The sequence below is a fragment of the Lacerta agilis genome, chromosome 8, assembly GCF_009819535.1.
Source record: "Lacerta agilis isolate rLacAgi1 chromosome 8, rLacAgi1.pri, whole genome shotgun sequence".
In the NCBI taxonomy this organism is placed as follows: domain Eukaryota; kingdom Metazoa; phylum Chordata; class Lepidosauria; order Squamata; family Lacertidae; genus Lacerta; species Lacerta agilis.
This window is the reverse complement of record NC_046319.1, coordinates 21,292,270-21,315,706: the sequence shown is the minus strand read 5'-3', so window position 1 is coordinate 21,315,706 and position 23,437 is coordinate 21,292,270. Positions and strand designations below refer to the sequence as shown.

Here is a 23,437-nt window from a genome sequence, read left to right as displayed (position 1 = left end):
GCACAAGTTAAGCCCTACATCATCTCATTCTTGATGGGGGGGGGAGAGAGAGATCAGCTTTTGTGGGGAGGGGCAGCTTTCCAAAGGTGAGCCCTCCCCTGCAATAGCCCACATTCAATATGGAACACACAGAGATGGAGAAAGAGGCACTGAGGAGCAATAACGCCACGTCCGGCCCTGCCCTCTGCCTCCTTCTGCCTTTGCAGCATCAGCCAATGTGTGTGCAAAAAAAATACATTTAATGACAGACACAGTCAGCCTCATTTTTATTATCCGCTCTCCCTTATTGGAAACCCTGTTGCTGCTGACAAGGCCTTTTTTTGGCAGCAAAACCCTCATTTCCTTTAGCGCTGAACCCTTAAGAGGCTCATCCGTTTGCTTGGCCGCCTTTCATTCCCCCCCTCCGTTTGATGGTACTCTCATTCCCCTGCCTGCACAAATCCTCTCGTTCATCTCCTCCACCCCCTCCACTAGTCTCTCTCTCTCTCTCTCTCTCTCTCTCTCTCTCTCTCTCTCTCTCTCTTCCCCGCCTCCTCTTTAGCCTGCTGCTATCTGATCTACGATATGTGATCTCTCGGATAAAACAACACACTTCCAAGCCACGCACGCACGCTCCATCTCTTCAACACACGGGTACTGCTACTGAACAGCGGCGGCGGCGAAAAATGCCGTTCTCCTAGCAGCAGCAGCTTCCCCCCACCTTGGCTTGCGCCTGACGATGTGGCCATGTCCCCCTCTCTGCTGCCTACCTCCTTTGCTCTTTCTATGCCTGCTCTTCTTACCCTCGGGGCACCTCTGTCCCTCCGTCTGTAGCTGCATGGACTACCACACCATCGACTGCCGGGACCAAGGGCTTCCCCGAGTCCCCAGCCCGTTCCCTCTGGACGTGCGGAAACTTCTCATCGCCGACAACAACATCCAGGAGATCCCGGGAGACTTCTTCATCTTCTACAGCGACCTGGTCTACCTGGACTTCAGGAACAACTCCATCGCCACCCTGCAGGACGGCACCTTCAGCAGCTCCAGCAAGCTTGTCTACTTGGATTTGAGCTACAACAACTTGACGCAGCTGGATGCCGGCATCTTCAAGTCGGCAGAGAAGTTAATCAAGCTGAGCCTGGGGAACAATAACCTGGCAGAGGTGGACGAGGCCGCTTTCGAGAGCCTGAAGCAGCTCCAGGTCCTGGAGCTGAACGACAACAACTTGCAGACGTTGAATGTGGCCACCTTTGACGCGTTGCCCAACCTCCGGACCATCCGCTTGGAGGGCAACCCTTGGCTTTGTGATTGTGACTTTGCCAGCCTCTTCAGCTGGCTGGAGGCTAATGCGCCCAAGCTCCAGAAAGGTAAATCTTTTCCAAAGCTTCCCAGGGCATTCTGCCTGCCACCCAGCTTTGTCTTGTTTTGTCTGTCTTCCTGTCTGTGTACAGGCTGTTCTTCGCGGACAGATGGTCTCTTTCTTGGGTCTGTTGATTCCGTGAGAGCAAAATATATGCCGTCTAAGGCAGGTTGATGGCGAGTTTCTCCACTGGCAGGAGGGAAGGGGGGGGGCTCCTCCTGCATGCAATTAAGAACTCCTAATAATGAGAGCTTCTAACGCTCTTTAACTACATAGGGAGACGGGGGCCTTGTCAAATAGGATAACCCAGAATAGAGTCTCTTGGAGGTTGTATACAGAAATAAGGAGCACCCCCACCTCCGCCACATGCAATAAGCCCTCTGAATACTGAATGGTTTGTGACAATGTGCTGGGAATATATCCACTTTATTTGTGCTACTCCAGTTCACGCATGGAACAGTAGGGGAGATTCTTTTAGGTTATTCATTTAAAAAGTGACATATTCGTTGTGATCCCCCCCCCCCAAAAAAAACCTCCAGCTTTTGTGGATAACATGGATTTTGCAAACGGTGCGAAGTTGTCTAGAGACACTTCAATAGTTTCTGTGTATTTATCCATTTTTAGTAATGATAATAATTTGCAATTGTGCATCCCTTTTGTCAGGGGAGGGCACATTAATTATCCAAGTCAAGTGTAAGTAAATGGGCTCCGTGAGTTGATAGAAAGAGGGGGTGCATCACTGAATTACTAGGCTTGGTGAAGTACCACAATTTCCTGACAACTAGAAGTTCCAAGTGGATTGGAGTGGTGTGGATAGTTTGAAAAAAAATAATAACTTGATTTGCCACTGCATTTTTGCCTGGAGTGATATTAGAGGCAGGTTTGCTGCTCCAGTGAAAGAACTGTAAGAATTGGTGTGTGTGTGTGTGTAGTTCAGCAGTTTCCACATCTTTAGAACTACACCAGATCTTTCTGCCACTTTGGATCAGCTGATGGAGGACAAAGCCTTATGACACAGCAAGCCGGCCTCTCCCCGAGGCCATCAGAGAGCTTTTAACAAAGCACTGCCAGAGCATCTAGCCTTGTGTCTCCCTCCCCCGTTTTCTGAAGCACCCGCTCCTATATAGACACTCTCCTCCCTTCAGTATGTTAAGATCTGCAATTAGGCCACGGACTCCAGTTCCCCCTGTAATGTTCCGTGGGTGCTGGGTTCCCTTAGAGATATAAGGAGGCAACATTTTCCATTCTTCCCTGCATTCATCCACGCAGCACTGTTTCCATTCTGCTGCAGTTCGTTTACTGAAAAAAGCACCATTCATTTCACCACCTGCTGTGATGTAATTTACATAATTAATTATGTAAATTATACCGTCATGTTAGTCCATCCCATACATTTCAGTGCAAAGGAAATCCAATGCAAATACAATGGTGCTGCGGGAACATAATCAATAGCATACCTGTATCACCTGCAGGCTGGAAGCAACAAAAGTGACTAGGTGTTGGGTTCATTATTGGTTTCCAAGGGACAATTAAACGAAAACTGGCAATTTCTGCTTCTGTTTCTATTTTAGGTGGAATTCCCCAATGTGACGAGCTCCAATTGTTTCTATAGTATACTATGGTATTTCTATAGTATTCTATGGGATATTCTTTTTTTTCTAGCAGGGATAGTTTCTGATTCCTAGGAGAATCCCATGTCCCCATTTTTCCTTTGGGGAAGATTTCATGGATGTCTTTTAAAACTCAACCCTGAAAAAAACAATTACCCTCTTCGCATATATTTCTATATACATTGAAAATGTTAAGCCTGTCACCACAGCCCCATTGGAGGATTTGTACCGTAGTGCCTTGTCACAACGCTGGATTTATAAACTCAAGAGGCCAAGGAAAGCTTAGTAATTGCAAGGGATGCGAAGGGGAAGCTTCTGAGAGTAAAGGGTGGGGGGGTGGCAAGGGGTTGGTGAGTGGAGCAAGCAGGGGTGCAGCCCCTATTGTATGTGTGCTTACACACACACACACACACAGTCTCTCTCTCACACAATGGCTAATTGTAGACCAGCCTTCCTGAACCTTGTGCCTTCCAGATATGTTGGGGGGTATGACAGCCATCAACATCATTCAGAGGAGTTATCTGGAGGGCACCAGGTTGGGGAAGATGATGCAGGCTGTGACTTCCATGTCCATTTTCTATTAATTAATTAATTAATTTCTATACTGCCCTATACCCGAAGGTCTCAGGGCGGTTCACATAAAATACATACAAAATACATAAAATCAAAACAAAACCAGCAACCCAATAATAATAAAAAAAAACATTTTTAAACAGGGTATAGGACATAGATCATGTCAGGTAAAGGCCTGGTTGAAAAGGAACGTTTTTGCCTGGCACCTAAAGGTGTATAGTGAAGGTGCCAGGCGAACTTCCCTGGGGAGAGCATCCCACAGATTTTGTGACAGTATAATAATCACTCAGTGACCCGTCTCCTGTTAAATTCATGTTGATCACCAAAGCTCGCAGATCACACTTCTCCTGATTAGCAGTACAATCCTATGCGGGTCTACTGAGTAGTATTATTTCTGCCCCGCACCTCTGGCTGGGTTTCCCCAGCCACTCTGTTGGTGGCTCCCAACAGAAGTTTAAAAAAATATATTAAAGCACCAGTCATTAAAAACTTCCCTAAACAGGGCACATTAATTATGTGAATGTAAGAAATGGGCTTCATTTAAAAAATTTTTAAATTGCATCCATTGTTGGGCGAGCATCAGGACCAGGACCACAAGGCACAAGGAAGGGGTTCACTTCTAAGTCAGTGAGTATAAGATTGCAGCCTAAATGTCACCAGATCAGGGTCACCGACATGGTGCCCACTGTGGCCACCTGTAGCTCCTATGGTGTCTGCAAAAGGTCTCCTCAAAAACCTACAACGCACAAGTGATAGTTTGCTCTTCTTGCTCAGCTCCTGTTCAGATTGACTTGGCCTCTCCTACATTGGACATGCACCGGGTCCATGTCCACTTTTCATTGGATACCAGGATGTGACACCAACCCCATGAAAGCTCCAAAGAGCTTCTCTCTAGGATTGTGCCTGGGTGCAGCTGATGTACATGCCTTTCCCCCACCGACCGATGGCCATGCCCACACTATTTTGTGGCTCTGTCTCCTTTTCTGCCTGTTTAGAAGTGGCAATCAATTTCTTCTATGTCACACACCACCCCCCAAACGGTAGCGATTTTGGGTAATGCTACTACTACTGCCACCTGCAGCACTTTCTCAAAAATCTAAATTTGCCCACTGGCCCAAATTTTTGGTATTCCCTGCAGTAGATCCACCCAAGCTGATGTGATGGAAGGCACACGGTCACCCGCTTGCCCCAGATGTTGAATGACAGTGGCCTGTGAGAGGGTTCTGGTTAGGGCTCGGGGATAAATTCAATTCAGTTCACATTTAAAGGTGAACTTACCGCACTTCCTAAAGCAAGATTCAAGCCAAAGCAGAGCTGCCCTTTGGAATTCGCACTTCTCCGAATTTTGAAATGCAGTTCTCCAAAATAAAGACATAAAAGTGCATGTGTATAAAAATGCATATATTAGTCAAAATAACGTACAAAAATGAATTATACAGAGGAAAATTGTCTTGCAAAAATGTGTACCGTGCAAATATTGCATACAAAAAAGGTTTATGTTGGGAGAAATTTGCACTGAAATGCTGGTGAATTTTCATGAGAACTTGCTGTTTAAAAATAATAATAATTACAAACTGACGTGGAAATGTGGAGAAATGAACTTGAAATTGGAAAAGTGAGAAACTGATGGGAAAACAGGCAGACTTGTCCATCCCTAGTGCAGATGCAATCTCCCATCATTATGTTTTTGGTCACACACACTTTCTCCTCCTCATCTCCAGACTTCAGTGAAACTGGGTAGGTGACGGAAATGCCTTTCTGCATTCACTAGTGTCTCATAGGTTCTTGCAAATTAGAAAATTACTGGATCTCCTGGGGCTGACATCTGTATGGGGCCTTTTAAAGGAAGGAAAATATGCTGATGAAATTGATAAGTCTCCCCCCCCAAAAAAAAACCTTGCCAGTTCCACTGGAGAACAAAGACTGGTCTCCAGTGAAACTGACCAAGTTTCTAATTTGCTGCAGATGGATGTGCCCATAGAAAGGAGGAAAAGGCTAATAACTCTTGTTAATAGAGCAAGAATAGCCAACATGACGTTCTTCAGATTTTGTTAGCATCTATCATTGTATATTTAAGGCAGAATCAAAAAGCAGATGACGACTTCCTGGTGACCATTCTAACATAGTATCTTAATTATACAGTTAAAAACCAGCATACTCTATTTTAATACAACAGATCCAACAAGTAGTAACATGGTTAAAATGAAGTAGAATAAAATGGTAGGCAGACAAAATTAAAAGTTAGTAAATTTTTAAAAAGATAGAAAGTGTGTAGAAGCGATTGACGTCTTTTGCAGGCGGTCGCACAAAATATTGTGACTAAAGCGGTAGTCTCCATTCTAATATAAGAGATACACCTTTCAGGACACATATCCTGCTGAGAAACCGCATGATAACATCACCCTAAATGTATAAGCATATTTCATGCAAAAGTAGGAGGCAGGATATAATAGATGTCCATTTATGGTCAGCGCCAAACAAAACTGAACTTGGTGAGTATTGGCCAGTTATGGGACTGTTTCCTGATATAAGTTGAAAATGGCTTCATAATCCATTGGATTGGTTTTGCCTCTTGAAACTTGTAGTGAGTGAGTGAGTTTTTCAGAGCTGGCTATGCGCAGTGCTTTTTTAAAAGCGTGCGTGAAGAGAGAGAAATCTGGAGCAATTTGCCACCCTTATGCTATGGGTCACTTTGCCACAACCAGCAGATATATAATGAGAGCTTTACCAGTTACCAGTAAGTCAGCATTATCATTCACCAACATTGATAATAAACATAGGTTGGCTTACCTACGATCTCTGATATTCTGATATTTAGGACTTGTCTCCAGAATTTGTGCAAGTCCACCACATGTGGAAATATGTCCCCCTGCCAGAACATCCCCTCCAGTTTAAGGGATTGCATCTAGTCATATGAGCTAAGCACACTGGGGTTTATGTGATATATTTTTTAAAGTGGCTGTAGGGAAATCAGGAGATTGGGACCACAGCATAGCCATTCTTTCCCTGCTGTATTTCTGATGAAATTTGAAACTGTCCCAACTCCAGCCGAAAAATCCCAACACAATTAACCCAAGAAAGGAATTAGAGAAGTTTCAGCTGGGCCGATTTTCACTGGGATTGTGGCAGGAGAGGAAATGCTAACCCCATATTTATCCACCGTGGTCTTGATCCTGATGCTCCCTTGCATGCAACCATCCAGACTTCTCTCATTGCCCCTTGGGACTCTTCCCAGGCCACCTCCAAAAGGCCATGCCTTCTATTCCAGGTCACTTCTCTCATCCACACCCTTCCCAAGTGCTTCTGCCTGCCTGAAATCTCTCCCGGAACTGGAATAATGCCACTTTATCAATGGACGATGAAGAGAGGTACCGGTATATGAGAATGGAATCCCCCAACTTTTGTGTGGTTGAAATGTATAGCCTACCTTAGAAAAACATGAGTCATGCCAACTGCTCTGCCCACTTTCCTCCCTCTGACCACACCCACCAGTTTGGCTACATAAGCACCATTACTCATGTCTACATTTCGAAAATGATTTTTATAATGACCCATGGAGACTTCCGAATGCAGCAGTTCAACTTTCTAAACTTGGAAGGCTCAGGGCAGATAAAATTAACAGAGGACTATCAGTGGCTTCTAATCAGGGTGGCTATGCTCTGCCTCCATTGTCAAGAGGCAATATGCATCTGAAAACCAGCCGCTGGGAATCTGCATGTTTGGTCCACAGAGCTAACCAGGTGGGATCTGAAGCTGTTGGACTCCGTCTCTTTCCCCTTTATCCAGCCCCGCGACACCTAAACCATCTATCTAACCTTACGATGTTTATCTGACCAAGCTTAAATGTTTCCAGCAATGCAGTCTCAACTGGTAACGACACAGTCTCAATTGGTAATGAGCCCTGCTGCCCAACTAATATTACGTTTTGGAGCACTGTGTTCGATCTCCGAGTTCTAGATTTTTCCTCCTTAGATATCAGTCTATCTCCTCTCATTCTTACCCTTGACAAACAGAACAACCACCACCATAACAACAACTCCCAGAACCATTCACATCCCCATTATGTTTTGTTCCTTCTCATATTTGAAAACGGCAGACACACACCAACACACAAATCTGTTGTTCCGTTTTCTAAATGTTCACAGCTCCTCTTTAATAAAGAAATAGCTCTTAGGAAGTTTGTGTGTTGACCTGTGGGCTTCCCATTGGGACATCTAGTTTGTCCACTCTGAGAACAGGATGTTGGACTAGATAGGCCTCTGGCTTGATCCTGCAGCATGTCTTTTCGTATGCTACCAGAAACAGGAACCCCAATCGCCTTTCTCCTCTCAGAAAGAACATTAGATTCAGTAATCTCTCTGGAATTAGTATTCCCTTGATACTCTGCCATGAGGATCTCCCAATCCAAATTTTAACAGTTGTTATTGTTTAGTTGTGTCCGACTCTTCGTGACCCCATGGACCAGAGCACCCCAGGCACTCCTGTCTTCCACTGCCTCCTGCAGTTTGGTCAGACTCATGTTGGTAGCTACAAGAACACTGTCCAACCATCTCGTCCTCTGTCGTCCCCTTCTCCTTGTGCCCTCCATCTTTCCCAACACCAGGGTCTTTTCCAGGAAGTCTTCTCTTCTCATGAGGTGGCAAAAGTATTGGAGCCTCAGCTTCAGGATCTGTCCTTCCAGTGAGCACTCAGGCCTGATTTCTTTAAGAATGGATAGGTTTGATCTTCTTGCAGTCCATGGGACTCTCAAGAGTCTCCTCCAGCACCATAATTCAAAAGCATCAATTCTTCGGCGATCAGCCTTCTTTATGGCGCAGCTCTCACTTCCATACATTACTACTGGGAAAACCATAGCTTTAACTATACGGACCATTTTAACAGTAGGTGAGAATAAAAAAGGACTAGTTTGGGGGTATTTCAAGAACACAGCAAATGTAGTTACATATACCTAAGCTTAATTCCACTTGGGGATAAGATTTTTATGGTTTCTTGGCTGGATGCTAACACTTTTTTTTAAGACTTCTTAGAATATGTTTTGAAGGGGGATGCAGATCCATTCCAGTGTGAAACCATTTGCTCCTCTGTGTGCTCAGTTCCCTAAAGAAGAACAGCAGCTAAGAGCAGGATGTCTGGCAGAACTAAAAATGCCAGCAATCTGGCCTAGTTCGATTGTGTTTTAATATGGGATTTCCTGCCCCCCCCCAGCCCCGGAGCTTCCAATAGCCTTCATACAGAACCAGGGAGTCGTATTTGTGTGCTTGCTGGGAAGCAATGCTCTGTAGAGGAAAATGCTGTTATCCTTGCACAGAAGTTCACACTAGGTAGCTCCTCCCACCAAGGCAGGGATGCATTGACTCCCCAGCCCAACACAGAACCAGGGAATCATTTTCTGGTTTGGTCCGAAATCCCAACTAGGATTCAGCTGTGAGTGGAATTTATCCAGCCGGGTTCTGAACCATAAATACGTGTTAACTGCTTCAGAGGATAATGATAATGAATAAGATTTCAACCCAAGTGCCTTTCCAGACCATTGGCAGTGTTAGAAAAATAATGGATCTTTCATATATATATGAGAACGCCCTCCCATCAGATGTCAAGGAAATAAGCAACTATCCTATTTTTAAAAGACACCTGAAGGCAGCCCTGTTTAGGGGAGTTTTTTAAATATTTAATGCTGTATTGTTTTCAATACTTGATTGGGAGCTGCCCAGAGTGGCTGGGGAAACTCAGCCAGATGGGCGGGGAATATATTATTATTATTATTATTATTATTATTATTATTATTATTATTATTAAGATTAGCCCCCACTCAAAATAATCTTTGATGTTTCCTTTTGGTGATGGTGGCCTAGCTTCTTACTTTTAAATGTAAAAAGAACATTTAAAGTTTGAATGTAGATACACCCATTATCCTCTATGAGCTGCATTTATTTACTAGGGTAAATGTGCCCTCCAAAATGCAGACACAGTCGTACCTTGGAAGACTTCCAAAACCTTTGGAAACCAAAGTGCAGCTTCTGATTGGCTGAAGGAAGCTCCCGCAGCCAATCAGAAGCTGCGAAAGCCCTGTCGGATGTTCAGCTTCCAAAAATAGTTCGCAAACCAGAACAGTCACTTCCGGGTTTCCAGCATTCGGGAGCCAGAACGTTCGAGAACAAAGCTGTTCGAAAACCAAGGTACGACTGTACTCGGGAAAACAACATACAAAATTGCATCATGTTACAGGCAATTGCATTTCACGACTGTGTATATTAGACAATTATGCACCATATACAAGAATGTATATCAGGAGGAATTCGCACCAAAATGCTGGTGAATTTTCACGAGGACCATAAAAATAATAATAATTCGCAAACTAACTGATGTGTGAACACAGGGGAACTGAACTTAAGATTATGGGGGAAATGAGAAACTGTGTGAAATCAAACTGTACAGATTTGCCCATCCTTAGTCTCCACTGTGTGTGTTTCATGCGTTGGGGAGCAAGGGCTTTGGCTCAGAGCAACCATTAGCATGGCACCCAAACACTTCATTGGCAAAGTGTCTGAGGAGAGCCTTCATTTGATGGACTCAGCTGTGGTGCTACAAGAGAGTCTCTCCCCCCCTTTACCTGGGGGAAAAATGTCTCCCAAGGCATTGTAAGGCAGCAGACATGGGGTGGGGGGGGAGAGATAAGTGAAAGAAGGTCAAGGATGAGGGAAAGGAGACACCGCTGTCACACTTCGAGGACTACTTAAACTCTAATTAAAAGTAATGTTAAAAATGCATCAGCCATTAGTAAACAAGGTCACTCTTGTGGCGACTCAAGACATGCCCATAAAAGGCTTAAAATGGTCACCTCTACAAACCACTTAAATAAATATGGCTGGGCTGAAGTGCTGGGCTTGCCCTCAGTAACTTATCTGCATCTCGCCAAACCAATTTCCTGGGTACAAGAACAGACCTGGCATGCCTGTGGGTCTGTGGCTGAAGGTGGGAGGCTGAGGCACCTGTCTCGCTGAGTATTCATATTGACTTTTAATTGCAATCTTGTAACTTCAAATTGCATTACAAACTGTATTGAAATTTTAATTCTGTGAAATTGCAGTTGCGTGTGAACACCCCCAAAATAAGGACACAATAGACACAGATTTTAGTTTGAGGTTTTTGGCATTAATTTTGGCCACAACTTTATTGATTACAGCACGTGAGTTGTTGCTTAGGCATTGGTTCCAGAAATACCTGAACCTGCACAGTGGCAGGAACAGGACTGAGACTGGGCACCGCCATATGTCAGTAAGCTGGCTTCAATTTCACAGCTCACCCCAGATGCTCCCAGGGGCTCTGGCATGGCGCTAGCCCCTTGACAGGGTTTGGACAAAAGCAAGGCGAGCCCCTGGATTCCTTTTTAACGGAATTCCCTAGCAGCAGCAATGGAGGGGCAGGCACAGCCAACCATGTCCCCTCCGCAAAACATTGAACCAAATGCCTAACCGCCAACCTTACAAAGTTGTGACGATTTGCTACACGGTAGGCAAAAAACAATTGACACCAGCCAATCAGCCAAATGGCAAAATTCCTACTGGGCCCATGCTCAAAAAACAGATGACCCCTAGACAAGCATAGCAAAGCTGAAAGGACAACCCTAAATTAAAGGGAGAGGAGGGCGGGTGATCCGCTGCACGTCGCAAGAAAGAGAAACTCTCCAGAGACATGCAGCAGTTTAAATAGCCCCTCAGCAGCCAATAGCTATTCTAAGCAGCCAAATTTCTGCCCCAGCAACAGAGGGGCAACCAATGGGGAGTTGTGGCCATCCAAATGGTCCCGCCCCACAACAGGGAGGCAGTTTACGGTGATCTCACTGCAACACAGGCCCTCCATGATGGAGGACACAACTTGCAGAAAACAGGTGGGGAAATGGTTAAATGGTATTTCACGATTACCTCCTGTAAGTAAATAAAGATCCCCAGCCCACCGTGCCAGATATGGCCACTTAGTCTTGCGGTGCATCAAAGCCCTTGGTGACTTTAAGTTCATTAGTTAGCTTCTCCAAGGAAACAATATACAGAGTCTTTTTTATACCACACGGTCAGTGTAAAGGTCGAGGCATCCTTCCAGTCCTCAGTTATAGCTGGATGGACTGTGAGCAGGAGGAATATGATCAAAGGTTTGAACTTTGTGGGTTTTTTTAGTGGACACATATACCGAGACCTTTTCCAGGCGCCATAGGAAGTGCTGGGGGTCACACTGGTCCCAGCAGGTGCCATTTTGACAACCCTGGCTAAGGTATAGCCTGGGCTGACATGCTAACTTTGCAGGCATTTGGGAGCCCCCCAAATCCAGCCCTCAATAAACACACTCTCTCAAACACACATGCTGCATTCTGAAAATGCACAAACCTCAAACACGCTCACTAAAGACGGTCACCCCTCTCCCCGCAAGACATTCATCTGCTCCATTTAGCTGTCAAAGAACAGGTTCCTGGGTTGTCTTCTGTAGGCACTTAGTTTTGATGTGTGCTTTCCATGTTTCCTTGTTCAGGTAGCTGCAGGCAGGATTTGAGAGCCGCTTCATCTCCGGCTCAAGAGTTCAGGTCTTTATTGCTACATAGCCAAATATATCCTAGATGGTGGGCTGGGCTGGGCTGGAGGAAGGAGATAGTAGTCACTGCAGGCAAAACTACAGCCATGAAAGCACTAAATTGGAAGCAGGGGTGCCCGGGTTTGTCCAGAAACGGCTACAGATCAAATGGATGGAGCGACTCCCCCTATGAAGAAAGGTTGAAGCATTTGGGATTTTTTAGTAAGGGTGAGTAAGGGCTTGTCCACACTTCCTTGTGGACTCAAGCGGGGCAGATGGCAATTTGGGTTTTCTCCGGATTGGCATTTGCTCGATTTAACACTCAAGACTAGGTTTTCTTTGAGAAAGGAGAGGGGCAAGGGGGAGATGGCTCAGACATAGGACAAGCCCTTAAGAGGCAACATGATAGAAGTTTATAAAATTATGCATGGCAAGGAGAGAGGGGCTAGAGAAATGTTCCCCCCCCCTCTCTCATAGCACTGGAGCTCATGGACATTATAGAATAGAATCATAGTATCATAGAATCGTAGAGTTGGAAGGGACCATGAGGGTCATCTACCTCAACCCCCTGCAATGTAGGAATCTTTTGCCCAACGTGGGGCTCGAACTCATGACTCTGAGATGAAGAGCTGCATGCTCATCCAAGGAAGCTGAATGTTGGAAGAGTCAGGATAGTGGTTAATTTGTTCTTTATTTCATAACTTGATTAAAAAAAAACCCCAACCACCTCAAAGTGGTTTTCCAAAAAGATAAAACGAGAAAACCAGGAGAGGGTTGCCAGTGGCTACAAGCTGGGTAAGGGACTTTAGCATGAAGATCCTGGAGATCTTCAGTTCATTACTGAGATAAATAGACTAGCGTGGTGACTCAGTAAAAGGCGTGTTCTTCATCTCTTTTTTTAAAAAGCTCCTCAGTTACAACAATGAAGAGTGAAATCTTGCAACACCACTGCTCTGAGTAGAGCATCCGATTTGAATGCAGAAGGTCCTCCCAGGTTTCATCCTCGACATCTCCAATTAGGGCTGAGAGAGCCCCCTTTTTGAAACCCCCAAAAGCTGCTTGCCAGCTAGATGGCGCAAAGGTCTGACTCAGTATAAGGCTGCTTCTGAAATTCCCATGTTTCTCAGTTCCCTGGGCTCCAATGCCTTCAAGCAGAAATGCAGGAAGCGTCATGGAGGCAGCAGTTTGTGGAAGGCTCAGGCAGATTCAGCGAGCAGATCACACACAATTCCTGCCCCTTATACAGAAGTAGAGATGAATGATCTTTCCCACCACCACCAGTTCCACACTTATCCTTCCTTTCGCTTGCTTTGCTCTGCTTTCCATTCCTCATAAATTTCAGTTTCACAAGAAAGGCAATTCAGGAATGTGAAGGAAGTGTACTCTGCCCATGCCACTTCTCCCTTTTCCTTCTTCTGAAGAAACCCCATTCTTTATAGCACAGGAATTTGCACTTCCAATCTTAGCTGTTGCCAATTAGAGTTCAAGCTGAGTCGGTGCCCTCCAGGTTTTCTGAGGCGCTGCCTTTTTGGTGCAGAAAACCCTCCTGTAAACGAACACACAAGTGGCGAGAGCATTACAGATAGGTCACTTCTGTTATTTTGGTCCTGGGTCGCACATTATCTAATGATTTCAGCCCAGAGGGCACAGTCACATGCTTGTGTTGTGCAAATCTCCTCCCCTCAGTTGTTGTTTTTTGCGGCCTTGTTTGAAGGACGCTGAACACTGTGTCACCAACCCAATGTTGGCAGGGCTGTGTGTAACTCCCTTTTGGAAGGCTGTGGTTCTGTGGCTTGCAAAGCTAGTATAATAATAATAATAATAATTATTATTATTTATACCCCACCCATCTGGCTGGGTTTCCCCAGCCACTCTGGGAGGCTTCCAACCAAATATTAAAAACAACACAGCATCAAACATTAAAAACTTCCCTAAACAGGGCCGCCTTCAGTTGTCTTTTAAAAGTAAAATAGTTGCTTATTGCCTTGACATCTGCTGGGAGGGCGTTCCACAGGGCAGGCGCCACTACTGAGAAGGCCCTCTGCCTGGTTCCCAATAATAATAATTTATTGTTTATAGCAGAAGCTTTGGTGAGGCCCTGGGACAAGATGGTGGTCATGTGTTTCCATCTCTGCGAGGCCACAGATGACCCTGCTGTCTCGGTCCATATAGTCAGCTGTTCTGGCCCTATTTAGAAGTGTTATTTGTGCATTCTCTTAATGTCATAGAATCATAGAACTGTAGAGGTGGAAGGGACCCCGGGGACAGTCTGGTCCAACCCCCTGCAATGCAGGAATAACAGCTGAAGAATCCCTGACAGATGGCCATCCAACTTCAGACCTCCCCCCCACAAGTGTTTTGATTCCTAGGGACAGTCCCAGAATCACAGAAGCCATCTTGGTTTCTGATTTGATTCCGGAAGCTCCCGCTTTTGGATGCCCCTATTTCTACTGAAGAAATGTTGGAGGGTATGGAATAGGACATCCTTCTTTTCGCTGGAGAAATGTTGGAGGGGATAGAATAAGATGCCTCTATTTTCATTGGAGGGGATGGAATAGGATATCCTATTTTCACCTGCGAAATGGAGGGGATGGTAATAGGACGTCCCTATTTTTCACCTGAGAAATGTTGGAGGGGGCAGAGTAGGACGTCCCTACTTTCACGGAAGGGGGATAGTAACTGGATGTCCCTATTTTCACCAGAGAAATGTTGGAGGTGATGCAACTTCTGTTTAAAAACCTCCAATGAAGGAGATTCCAGTACTTTCCAGGGCCAAATGCTGTTCTCCAGGCCTCACTCTGTGGCCATTGGGATTCTCCCCAGGCACCACCCTCTCTGGAGCCCCGCCCTCTCTTCCCAGGCTCCGCCCCTCACTGGCCCTGCTTTACATCCTTCTTGAGTATTTTTACGGAAGGTGGAATGCGTCCTTGAACTCTGAACAGGCTTCTTCCTTGCCTGAACAGAGGGTAGAGAAGAGGATGCGAATTGGCATCACTCCACCCACTTCAGCCTTTGGCCTAACTCCACCACTGGCATGTGGCCCTTGGAGGTGTTTCCAAAAAGGAATGTGGCCCTTGGGCTAAAGAATGTTCCCCTACCCCTGCTATATTCATTTAAACATTGGCTGCTTGTGGGGCTTATTGCAGCGAAATACGATCGCTCTTGTATGCTTTGGATTTTATCATTACCGTTGGCTGCATTTCTAAGTGAGCTGGACGGGGATTTGTAACATGTGTCGCAAAGCCTCTTTGTAGAGGGCTTCCTCAAAAAGCGGATTATATATCCCTCACATTTTTTTAAAAAAAGAGAGAAATAAATGAAGGTTGCTTTTCCTGCACTTGTTTTCACCAATGTGCACAATGTGTGATGCGGAGTTTGGGGGGGCAAGCGAGCTGACGGACCTGCAAGCTGTTAATTTTTTTATTTATGCAACGTATTTCTAAATTAAATTTCTATACTGCTCTTCATCCAAGAACCACAGGGCGGTTCACAATACGAAAACACAAAGTTATATAACAGAGTTAAAAACAACAACCACAACCCACCCCCAGTATTTATTTTGTTTGCAAAGTATTCAGTGGCAAAGGAGATCTAAGGAGATCCACTAGGCCTCTCCATTTGGCTCATGGAGCCATTTTGGATGGACCAGGGAAATGTGTGCCTGAGACAAAACAAGGGGTTGCAGTGCCAACTTGGACCCCTGACTGTGGGTGACGTGACGCCATGATGTTGCGCTGTGTGTGGGCGTGCAAGTGCCATTAAAAAAAACCCTGGCCTGGGCCTATGCTTCCACTGAAGGGTCTCAGAGGCCCCACAGCAGATGCTGTTTCATGGTAAGGTGAAAGGTGAGAGGGGGTAGCAGTGGTAGGGTAGCAGTGGGATGGCATGTGGCAGGGGTGATGGGAACACATGGCAGCAGTGGCAAGGTGGAGGGACTGGGCACTCACAACAAAGATTGTGGGTGCCCGGGCCCCCCGGGCCCCCTGCAGTTGGGGCCATTGGTAGGACTGTTCATGGGTACCCCCAATCTAGAGTGGCCCTGAAACTCTGGGGCTGACCTAGATCTGAGCACTGAATTGAATGTTGTTGTTCAGTCATGTCCGACTCATCGTGACCCCATGAACCAGAGCACGCCAGGCACCTCTATCCCCCACTGCCTCTTGCAGTTTGGCCAAACTCATGTTAGTAGCTTCGAGAACACTGTCCAACCATCTCATCCTCTGTCGTCCCCTTCTCCTTGTGCCCTCCATCTTTCCCAGCATCAGGGTCTTTTCTAGGGATTCTTCTCTTCTCATGAGGTGGCCAAAGTACTGGAGCCTCAACTTCAGGATCTGTCCTTCTAGTGAGCACTCAGGGCTGATTTCTTTGAGAATGGATAGGTTTGATCTTGCAGTCCATGGGACTCTCAAGAGTCTCCTCCAGCACCATAATTCAAAAGCATCAATTCTTCGGCGATCAGCCTTCTTTATGGTCCAGCTCTCACTTCCATACATTACTACTGGGAAAACCATAGCTTTAACTATACGGACCTTTGTTGGCAAGGTGATGTCTTTGCGTTTTAAGATGCTGTCTAGGTTTGTCATTGCTTTTCTCCCAAGAAGCAGGCGTCTTCTGATTTCGTGACTGCTGTCACCATCTGCAGTGATCATGGAACCCAAGAAAGTGAAATCTCTCACTGCCCTTGGAGTACCAGCCCCCATCAATTTGGAAAGCGGGCGACATTCTGTCCCATGTAATGTTTCACGAATCTGTCCAGCCAGGAAATGACATTATTAACTCCAGCATAGTAAGGCTTCACTTCAAAGGGTCTCCCAAATCCCAGTGTCTCTGCAGTGGCTGAAACTTCATGTCCCAGATGCTTTACTTAGCTAGCACCAAAAATCCCTTGTAATTAGATTTTCGGGACCTTTGCTAGAGTTGCAATACAAACTGCAACTGTTTGAAATTTGAGGCTGGGACTGGGGGTGATGCCAAAATTCCAGGAGGTAGGACACCCAAATGCATGCAGCTAATTGGGGGAAAAAATGAAAGAAGTATGTGACCTCCACCACCAGGAATGGTTCTGAAATGCTCGGCTGAATCACTCCCTGGGTTTTGGAGTAAATGGGCTTCTTTCTTAAGTTGAACCAATGCACTGAAAAAGTATTCATTTTACACACACACACACACACACACACACACACGGGTGGGTGTCTGATGGCAAGGCAAGAGGGCTGGGGGGGGGTTAACTAGAGAGGGAATATCCACATGATGCAATTAAAGCCCATTGATGCATATTTAAAGCACATGACTTACCCCATAGAATCCTGTGATCTGTAGTTTGTTAAGGGTGCTGTGAATTGTAATTCTGTGAGGGGGAAGCGACTGATCCCAGCACTCATTGGGATAAATCACGTGCTTTAAATGTGTGTTGAAGGTGCTTTAAATACCTTTAAATGGGTATTAGGCTCTAATTAAACACTGTGCAAGGCTCCAGAATTGGTTTGGGGCCTAGATATGGGTTGCGTCAGGGCCACTCTAAAGCCATAGGGTTTTTGGGGGGTGGGGTGGGGAGGACTTCTATATTTTCACAGATATGTGCATTTATATGCATGCTTTACCCTAGTGCAGGAGGAAGGGGGGATGGTGGGGGCGGTCTGCCCCAGTTGCCCTCACTGAGGGGGGGGGGTGACATTCGGTACACCGCCTGCCCATGACTCCCAAGCCCACCCCGAGCTGTCGAGGGAAGGGGCGGAGCTGCGCTGCCTTATCGGCGGCCTTCCCCCTTCATTTTGGCAGCTTGGGGGAGGCTTGGGAGTCGCAGGTGGGCGGCACGCCATTGTCCCCCACTCCTGGGCTGCTTCCAGGGGGTTGGGGGAGCCTCCCCAGAGCTGTCAAAAGGAAGAGGGAAGGGAGGAAGGCTGCTGGCAAAGCGACATGGCTCCCCCCACCCAGGAAGCGGCTTGCCATGGGCTGCTCGCTCCATCTCCATAGGCGGCTCGCCCCCTGAGATGCTCGCCATGGGTGGTGCCAGAGCAGCTAGCTCTGCCTCTGCCCTAGTGTAGTGGAGAACTGCATTGCAAAATTTGGAGAAGTGTGAATTTCAAAGGATGGCTGTGGTTTGGTTCTTGTATTGTTTTCAGAAAGCGTGAATTCGGTAAGTTTGGCATTAAGTGCAAGCTGAACCAAATCTCCCACCCGTCGGTACTTGGAATGGAGGCCAGATTACTTCACATTCTGTTACTCCCAAGGTGTGTCAGGAAGCAGGCATGACAGCTAGGGGGGCTGAGACAATTACCCCCCCCCAATCTTAAGGAGAGCGCTGCACCCGCTCAATATTGAGTGGTAATGTCATGTGCGCCACGTCAGCAAGTCACACGACTTGGGGCCCCTCAATAGCTGGGGCAAGTCGGCTTCTCTGCCGGGAATGCGCCCAATAGGAAGCTCTTTCCAAAGCTTCCCATCAATGGCAGGGGCAATGGGCCTCCGGAGAGCAATGTGCCAATTTGATTATTTCTGCAGATAGGAAGAGTGAAGCTAAAACCCCAATGAACTCCAACAGCATCTGTCAGCAAAGCAGGCGGCTAAGCTGAGGCAGCATCTGCCTTATGTTCCTCTGATCCCTCTGGTTGTCCTTGGGACCGGGCAAGAGCATGAGGTCTGACACCACTCCTGCTACCAAAGGATGCTCTGCGCAACCAGGAAGGGCGATCAGTGGCAGAGGAGATGCTTTATAGGCAGAAGATTCCATCTTTGGCTTTTCTAGCTAATATTACCAGATAATATTACTCCAACATTTCTCTGATGAAAATAGGGATGTCCTATTCAACAACAGCAACAGCAGCAACAACAACAAAATATTTATACCCTGCCCATCTGGCTAGGTTGCCCTAGCCACTCCGGGCAGCTTCCAACATATATAAAAGCATTAAATATTTAAAAAACTTCGCTATACAAAGCTGCCTTCAGATGGCTTAGGGGTCGGATAACTTCATACCCTCCAGCACTTCTCCGATGAAAATAGGGACGTCCTAAGGAAAAGAGGGATTCCGGGATCAAATCAGAAACTGGGACGGCTTCTGTAAATCCGGGACTGTCCCTTGGAGGGTCTGTACCAGTCACATATCACAGCAACGTTGAGAGACTTGCACTGGTTGACTGATAAGATATTTCCAGGTCTTGTTACTTACATACAAAGCCTTAAACAAAGGCAGACTTCCCCTCAGTTGCTTGGTAAGGACCCTGGGATCGACAAAGGGAACCTGGTTGGTCTTGTTATGAAATGACGATCATCAGCTTGTGGTTACGCAGGCTTCCCCCCTGGTAGCACCAATGCAATGGGGTGCACTCGCTTCTCAGATATAGGGTTGCCAGGTCTGGTTCCAAAAAATGGGGGGGGGTGTGTTAATTAAATTAAATTATATACTTTCTTACCAACATTTCAACACGTATTAAAATACCATTTCATCATAAAGCTTTTTAATAAAAAAAAAAAGTCCGCTATTTTGTGGGAAAAAAATAGTGAACATAATGTGAAAAAAGTGGACTGTCCACTCAAATAGTGGACACCTGGCAACCCTACTCAGATACAAGAGGCCCCATTGGTATTCAGCTTGTGAAGACACACCTGTTTACAGAGGCATCCCCTCGATCACACACAAGAAAGGACCAAACATTAGGAAGAACTTTATGACAGTAAGAGCTGTTCAACAGTGAGCGGACTCCTTCAGAAGGTGGTAGACTCTCCTTCATTGGAGGTTTTCAAGCAGGGGGAGGTTGGATGGCCATCTGCCAGGGGTGCTTTAGCCATGGTTCCTATTTTAGTCATCAAGTGGAATACTGTAAGTGTTTCATGCATTTCGTTCTACCCAACCTGTCCTCCAAGTTGCTCACGGTTGCACCCATGGTTTCTCCCCATCCCTTCCCTATCTGCGAGGTTGGTTAGGCTGAGAGGCAGTGACTGGCCCCCAAGCTTCATGGCTGAGAGGGGATTTGGACTTCTGGACTCCAAGGTCCTAGCGAAACACTCTAACCTCTACACCACACTGGCTCTCCATAGTAGTAGTAGTAGTAGTAGTAGTAGTAATCAGGGTTTGAATGGTCCCTAAGCAAATTGTTCCCATCAAGTGGTTTCTCTCCTTCATTGTCAGGGGAGCACAACTGCAGTTTGGGAGTCTAACTGCTATTCTGTTGTGATTCACTGGCAATTATGGGCATTGAAAATGGCAGAGAGACCCAGTACCAACCATCTCGATTGAAAATAGTGCCCAGAGTCCAAACAACTACACCGACAAAGACCACTGCCCCACCTTGGGAACCCTCATGCCAAGTTGGGTGGTGATATCTCTAGAGGCAGACAAGCATAGAGAGAACATACAAACCATTTCCCAAAAGATATAGTAGATGACACATGGCCACCTGACCTCTGCCAGAAAAAATTGGGCAGGTTGGGTCCAAGGAGTCCTTCTCTGGCTTTGGTTGCAATGGAAGCTAAAGAAGAACCCAGAGAGGGGAAGGATAGCACTGGGTTTGGGATAAGGCTGAGCGTCACCAGCTGGGCAATTTCATATTGCAAAGTAGTTCTTGCCCCCAATCTGTCTCTTCACTCACAAGTGGAGAGGCTTGCACATGGATTGAGCATTGATCCTGGGGATTGCATGCCGTTCCCTGATCTGGGTGAATTTCTGCCCTCTTCGCAGGGAACTGGATATTTTCCAGGCCTCCTGTCTCCTGTTCTACGATTAATCTCAGAGTGATCCGTCTCCTCTCTGCTGTAACTCCGGTCTTCCTGTTCATTTTAATCTGCAATATGCTGCAATGATTCACTTCTGGTTAAATCTCTAATTAAATGCTCCCCGCTTCCCTCTCTCCCCCGCCCTCTCTCTCTCTCTGTGTGTGTGCCTCCTAGTCTTTTTAAACACAAGGGTTGCTTTAGTCTGTGATCCTAGACACACTTACTTGGACTCACCCACTCTCCCGTTCCTCCTGTGCCTAGAAAGCATGAGTCTGAGCAGTTTTCTGCTTGTCACACACTTTATAGGCACCGGCCCGTGGAAAACCCTATTGATCCGATTCAGTAGCAAATATCAGGTTTTCCCAGGAGAATGGGACAGGACATGCAGAAGTCTAGATGAGCCCTAATGTCACTTCCGAAACCATAAATTGAAAGCGTATTTATAGCACGCAGCTTCTTCTTAAAAGAAACAACATCCTGGGACATATGTAGCTCGTGGTGGCAGGGAAGATCAGAGATCCAACGTATTCTATGGGCTCTGAAGGCTTTAACGACAACAACCACACAATCCTCTACTGCTGTTCCTTTAAAATAATAAATAAATAAATCCAGAGTTCTTCGGTGCTCCACAGGCAACACTTTGGACAGCCTCACTTCTTGCAAAGCCCTTGGGTTAAGCGATCGCCCACACTTCCACTTCTGTGCCTAGAAAGCTGAGAAACGGATTGGCGTTTGTTTCAATTGAGTGGTAAACAACAGGTCTTCTCAGGGGAAAGTAATGGGAGAAGCAGAAGTGTGTATGAGCTCCTAGAGAAACATAGATATATAGAGGAAATTATAGAGTTGTTCTTTACAAGGGGTGGGGGTGGGGACAAATGAGAGTGAAAGAGTGGCAGGAGGTGTAGAGGTTGCATAGCTCAGTTGGCTAGAGCAACGTACCAGTTACGCCAAGGTTGCAGGTTCTATCCCCATATAGGAAGTCTACCTATTCCTGCATTGCATGGGGCTGGATTAGATGACCATCAGGGTCCCTTTCAACTCTATGATTCTAGGAGGCTTGGGTGGGGATTGGTCCAATTGAGGGGGTATTGCCACAGCACTTCAACTCAGGGGGTCGGGGTACGGAAGTCTCCCAGATCAACTTGATTTGCCTCGTTATTTGGCCTTCACACAGAACTGGGAAAAAACCAAAACGAAAAAACCAAAATAAATAAAATAAAATCCAATTTACAAACATGTTAAATGGATTGGGTATGCTTACAAAAGTTATATATCTTTACTGCTATATAGATGTTTCCATCTTACCATCAAAAATCTTTGCCTTCTTTGTGTGAGCTGATATGCTTCATTTTGTATGGAAGAGTCACATTTATAACTGGATAAATAATAATATTGCTACTTTTTTGGAAAAAAATATTCTCCTTCTTCCCTCTCTCTCTCTCTCCCCGTGCAGGTCTTGATGAAATCCAGTGTACTGTCCCTGTGGAAGACATCACCGTCTTTCTCAGTGAATTATCAGAGGCCAGTTTCAGGGACTGCAAATTTAGTTTGTCACTCACAGACCTTATAATCATAATCTTCTCTGGCGTCGCCGTCTCCATCGCTGCTATCGTGTCAAGCTTCGTTTTGGCGCTGATTGTGAACTGCTTCCAAAGATGTGCACCCAGTAAGGATGATGATGAAGACGAAGATGATGATGACTGAACCCCCTTCTCTTGGCATGTCACGGAATAAGTCCAAAGACCAGGGTAGGAAGAGACAACAACCGTTTAAAAGTGCATCGCAACGAAACAAATGTCTAAGGGCTCAGTACTCCTATCGAAGTCTCAGTGGTATTTTCCCATTTATATATCCCTGGGAAATGCTTTAAGTTTTATGGAACCTTTCCTGGTTTGATCTCTTGATCCAATCCAGAGTTTAAAATTAATCTTAAAATAGATTCACTAGGAGGGAAGAAAATAAAGATCAGAGATCGCCAATATTGGAGAAGGCTAGGATTTCTTTCTGGCCTCTCTCTCTCTCTCTCTCTCTCTCTGGGTTTTATTTTTTAATAGTCTTTATTTTAGATTTTTTTTCACAATGTTTTTAAAGGAATAAAGACAGCCATCTGTTGGAGATGTTCCAGTTCTGGATTTCCTGCATCAAACAGTTAGCCTCGATGACCTTCAAAGGATCCTCTAGCTCTGAGTTTCTATCATTCTATGATTATGTGAGATGAAATTTCAGATAGCAGAGTTATTTCGATTAACAGATGAGCAGCAAGGAAGAGAAGCAAAACATTGTTAGCCCAGCTGCAGTGTAAATGGTAGTGTGTTCCTGGTACGGAAGGAAGCCTTCTTGTGGATACCTGCATCATTGTTCTCATGAAGTTTATTTCATCCACCTGCTTCAGAGTTTACATGTGTATCAAAGTATTTCATCCCTTGGTGTCTGAAGAAACATTAGGCCCTGCTGATCCTGCAGAATCACAGAAAGGAAAAGAATGCCTTCTTGTCTTTGGGGCACCTAACCTCTTGTTTGCAACAAGATCACATTTGGGATGCACTTGGACAAACAACAGAAAGTGTTGCTGGGCTTGGGGCTCGTTCACACTTCTGCTTGTCCTGTACCTAGAAAGCATGGGTCTGAGTAGTTTTCTGCTTG

At 45.8% G+C, this 23,437-nt stretch overlaps 1 protein-coding gene across 1 annotated transcript; it reads left to right on the top strand.

Annotated features, from left to right (window-relative positions):
• The first annotated feature begins 500 nt into the window (after positions 1 to 500).
• Positions 501 to 23,083, top strand: LRRC38 (leucine rich repeat containing 38). Its single transcript, XM_033156484.1, is given in 3 exon segments — positions 501 to 755; positions 757 to 1,346; positions 22,248 to 23,083. Coding segments are annotated over 3 exon segments (870 nt in total). The 5' UTR covers positions 501 to 726; the 3' UTR covers positions 22,499 to 23,083.
• The last annotated feature ends 354 nt before the right edge of the window (positions 23,084 to 23,437 follow it).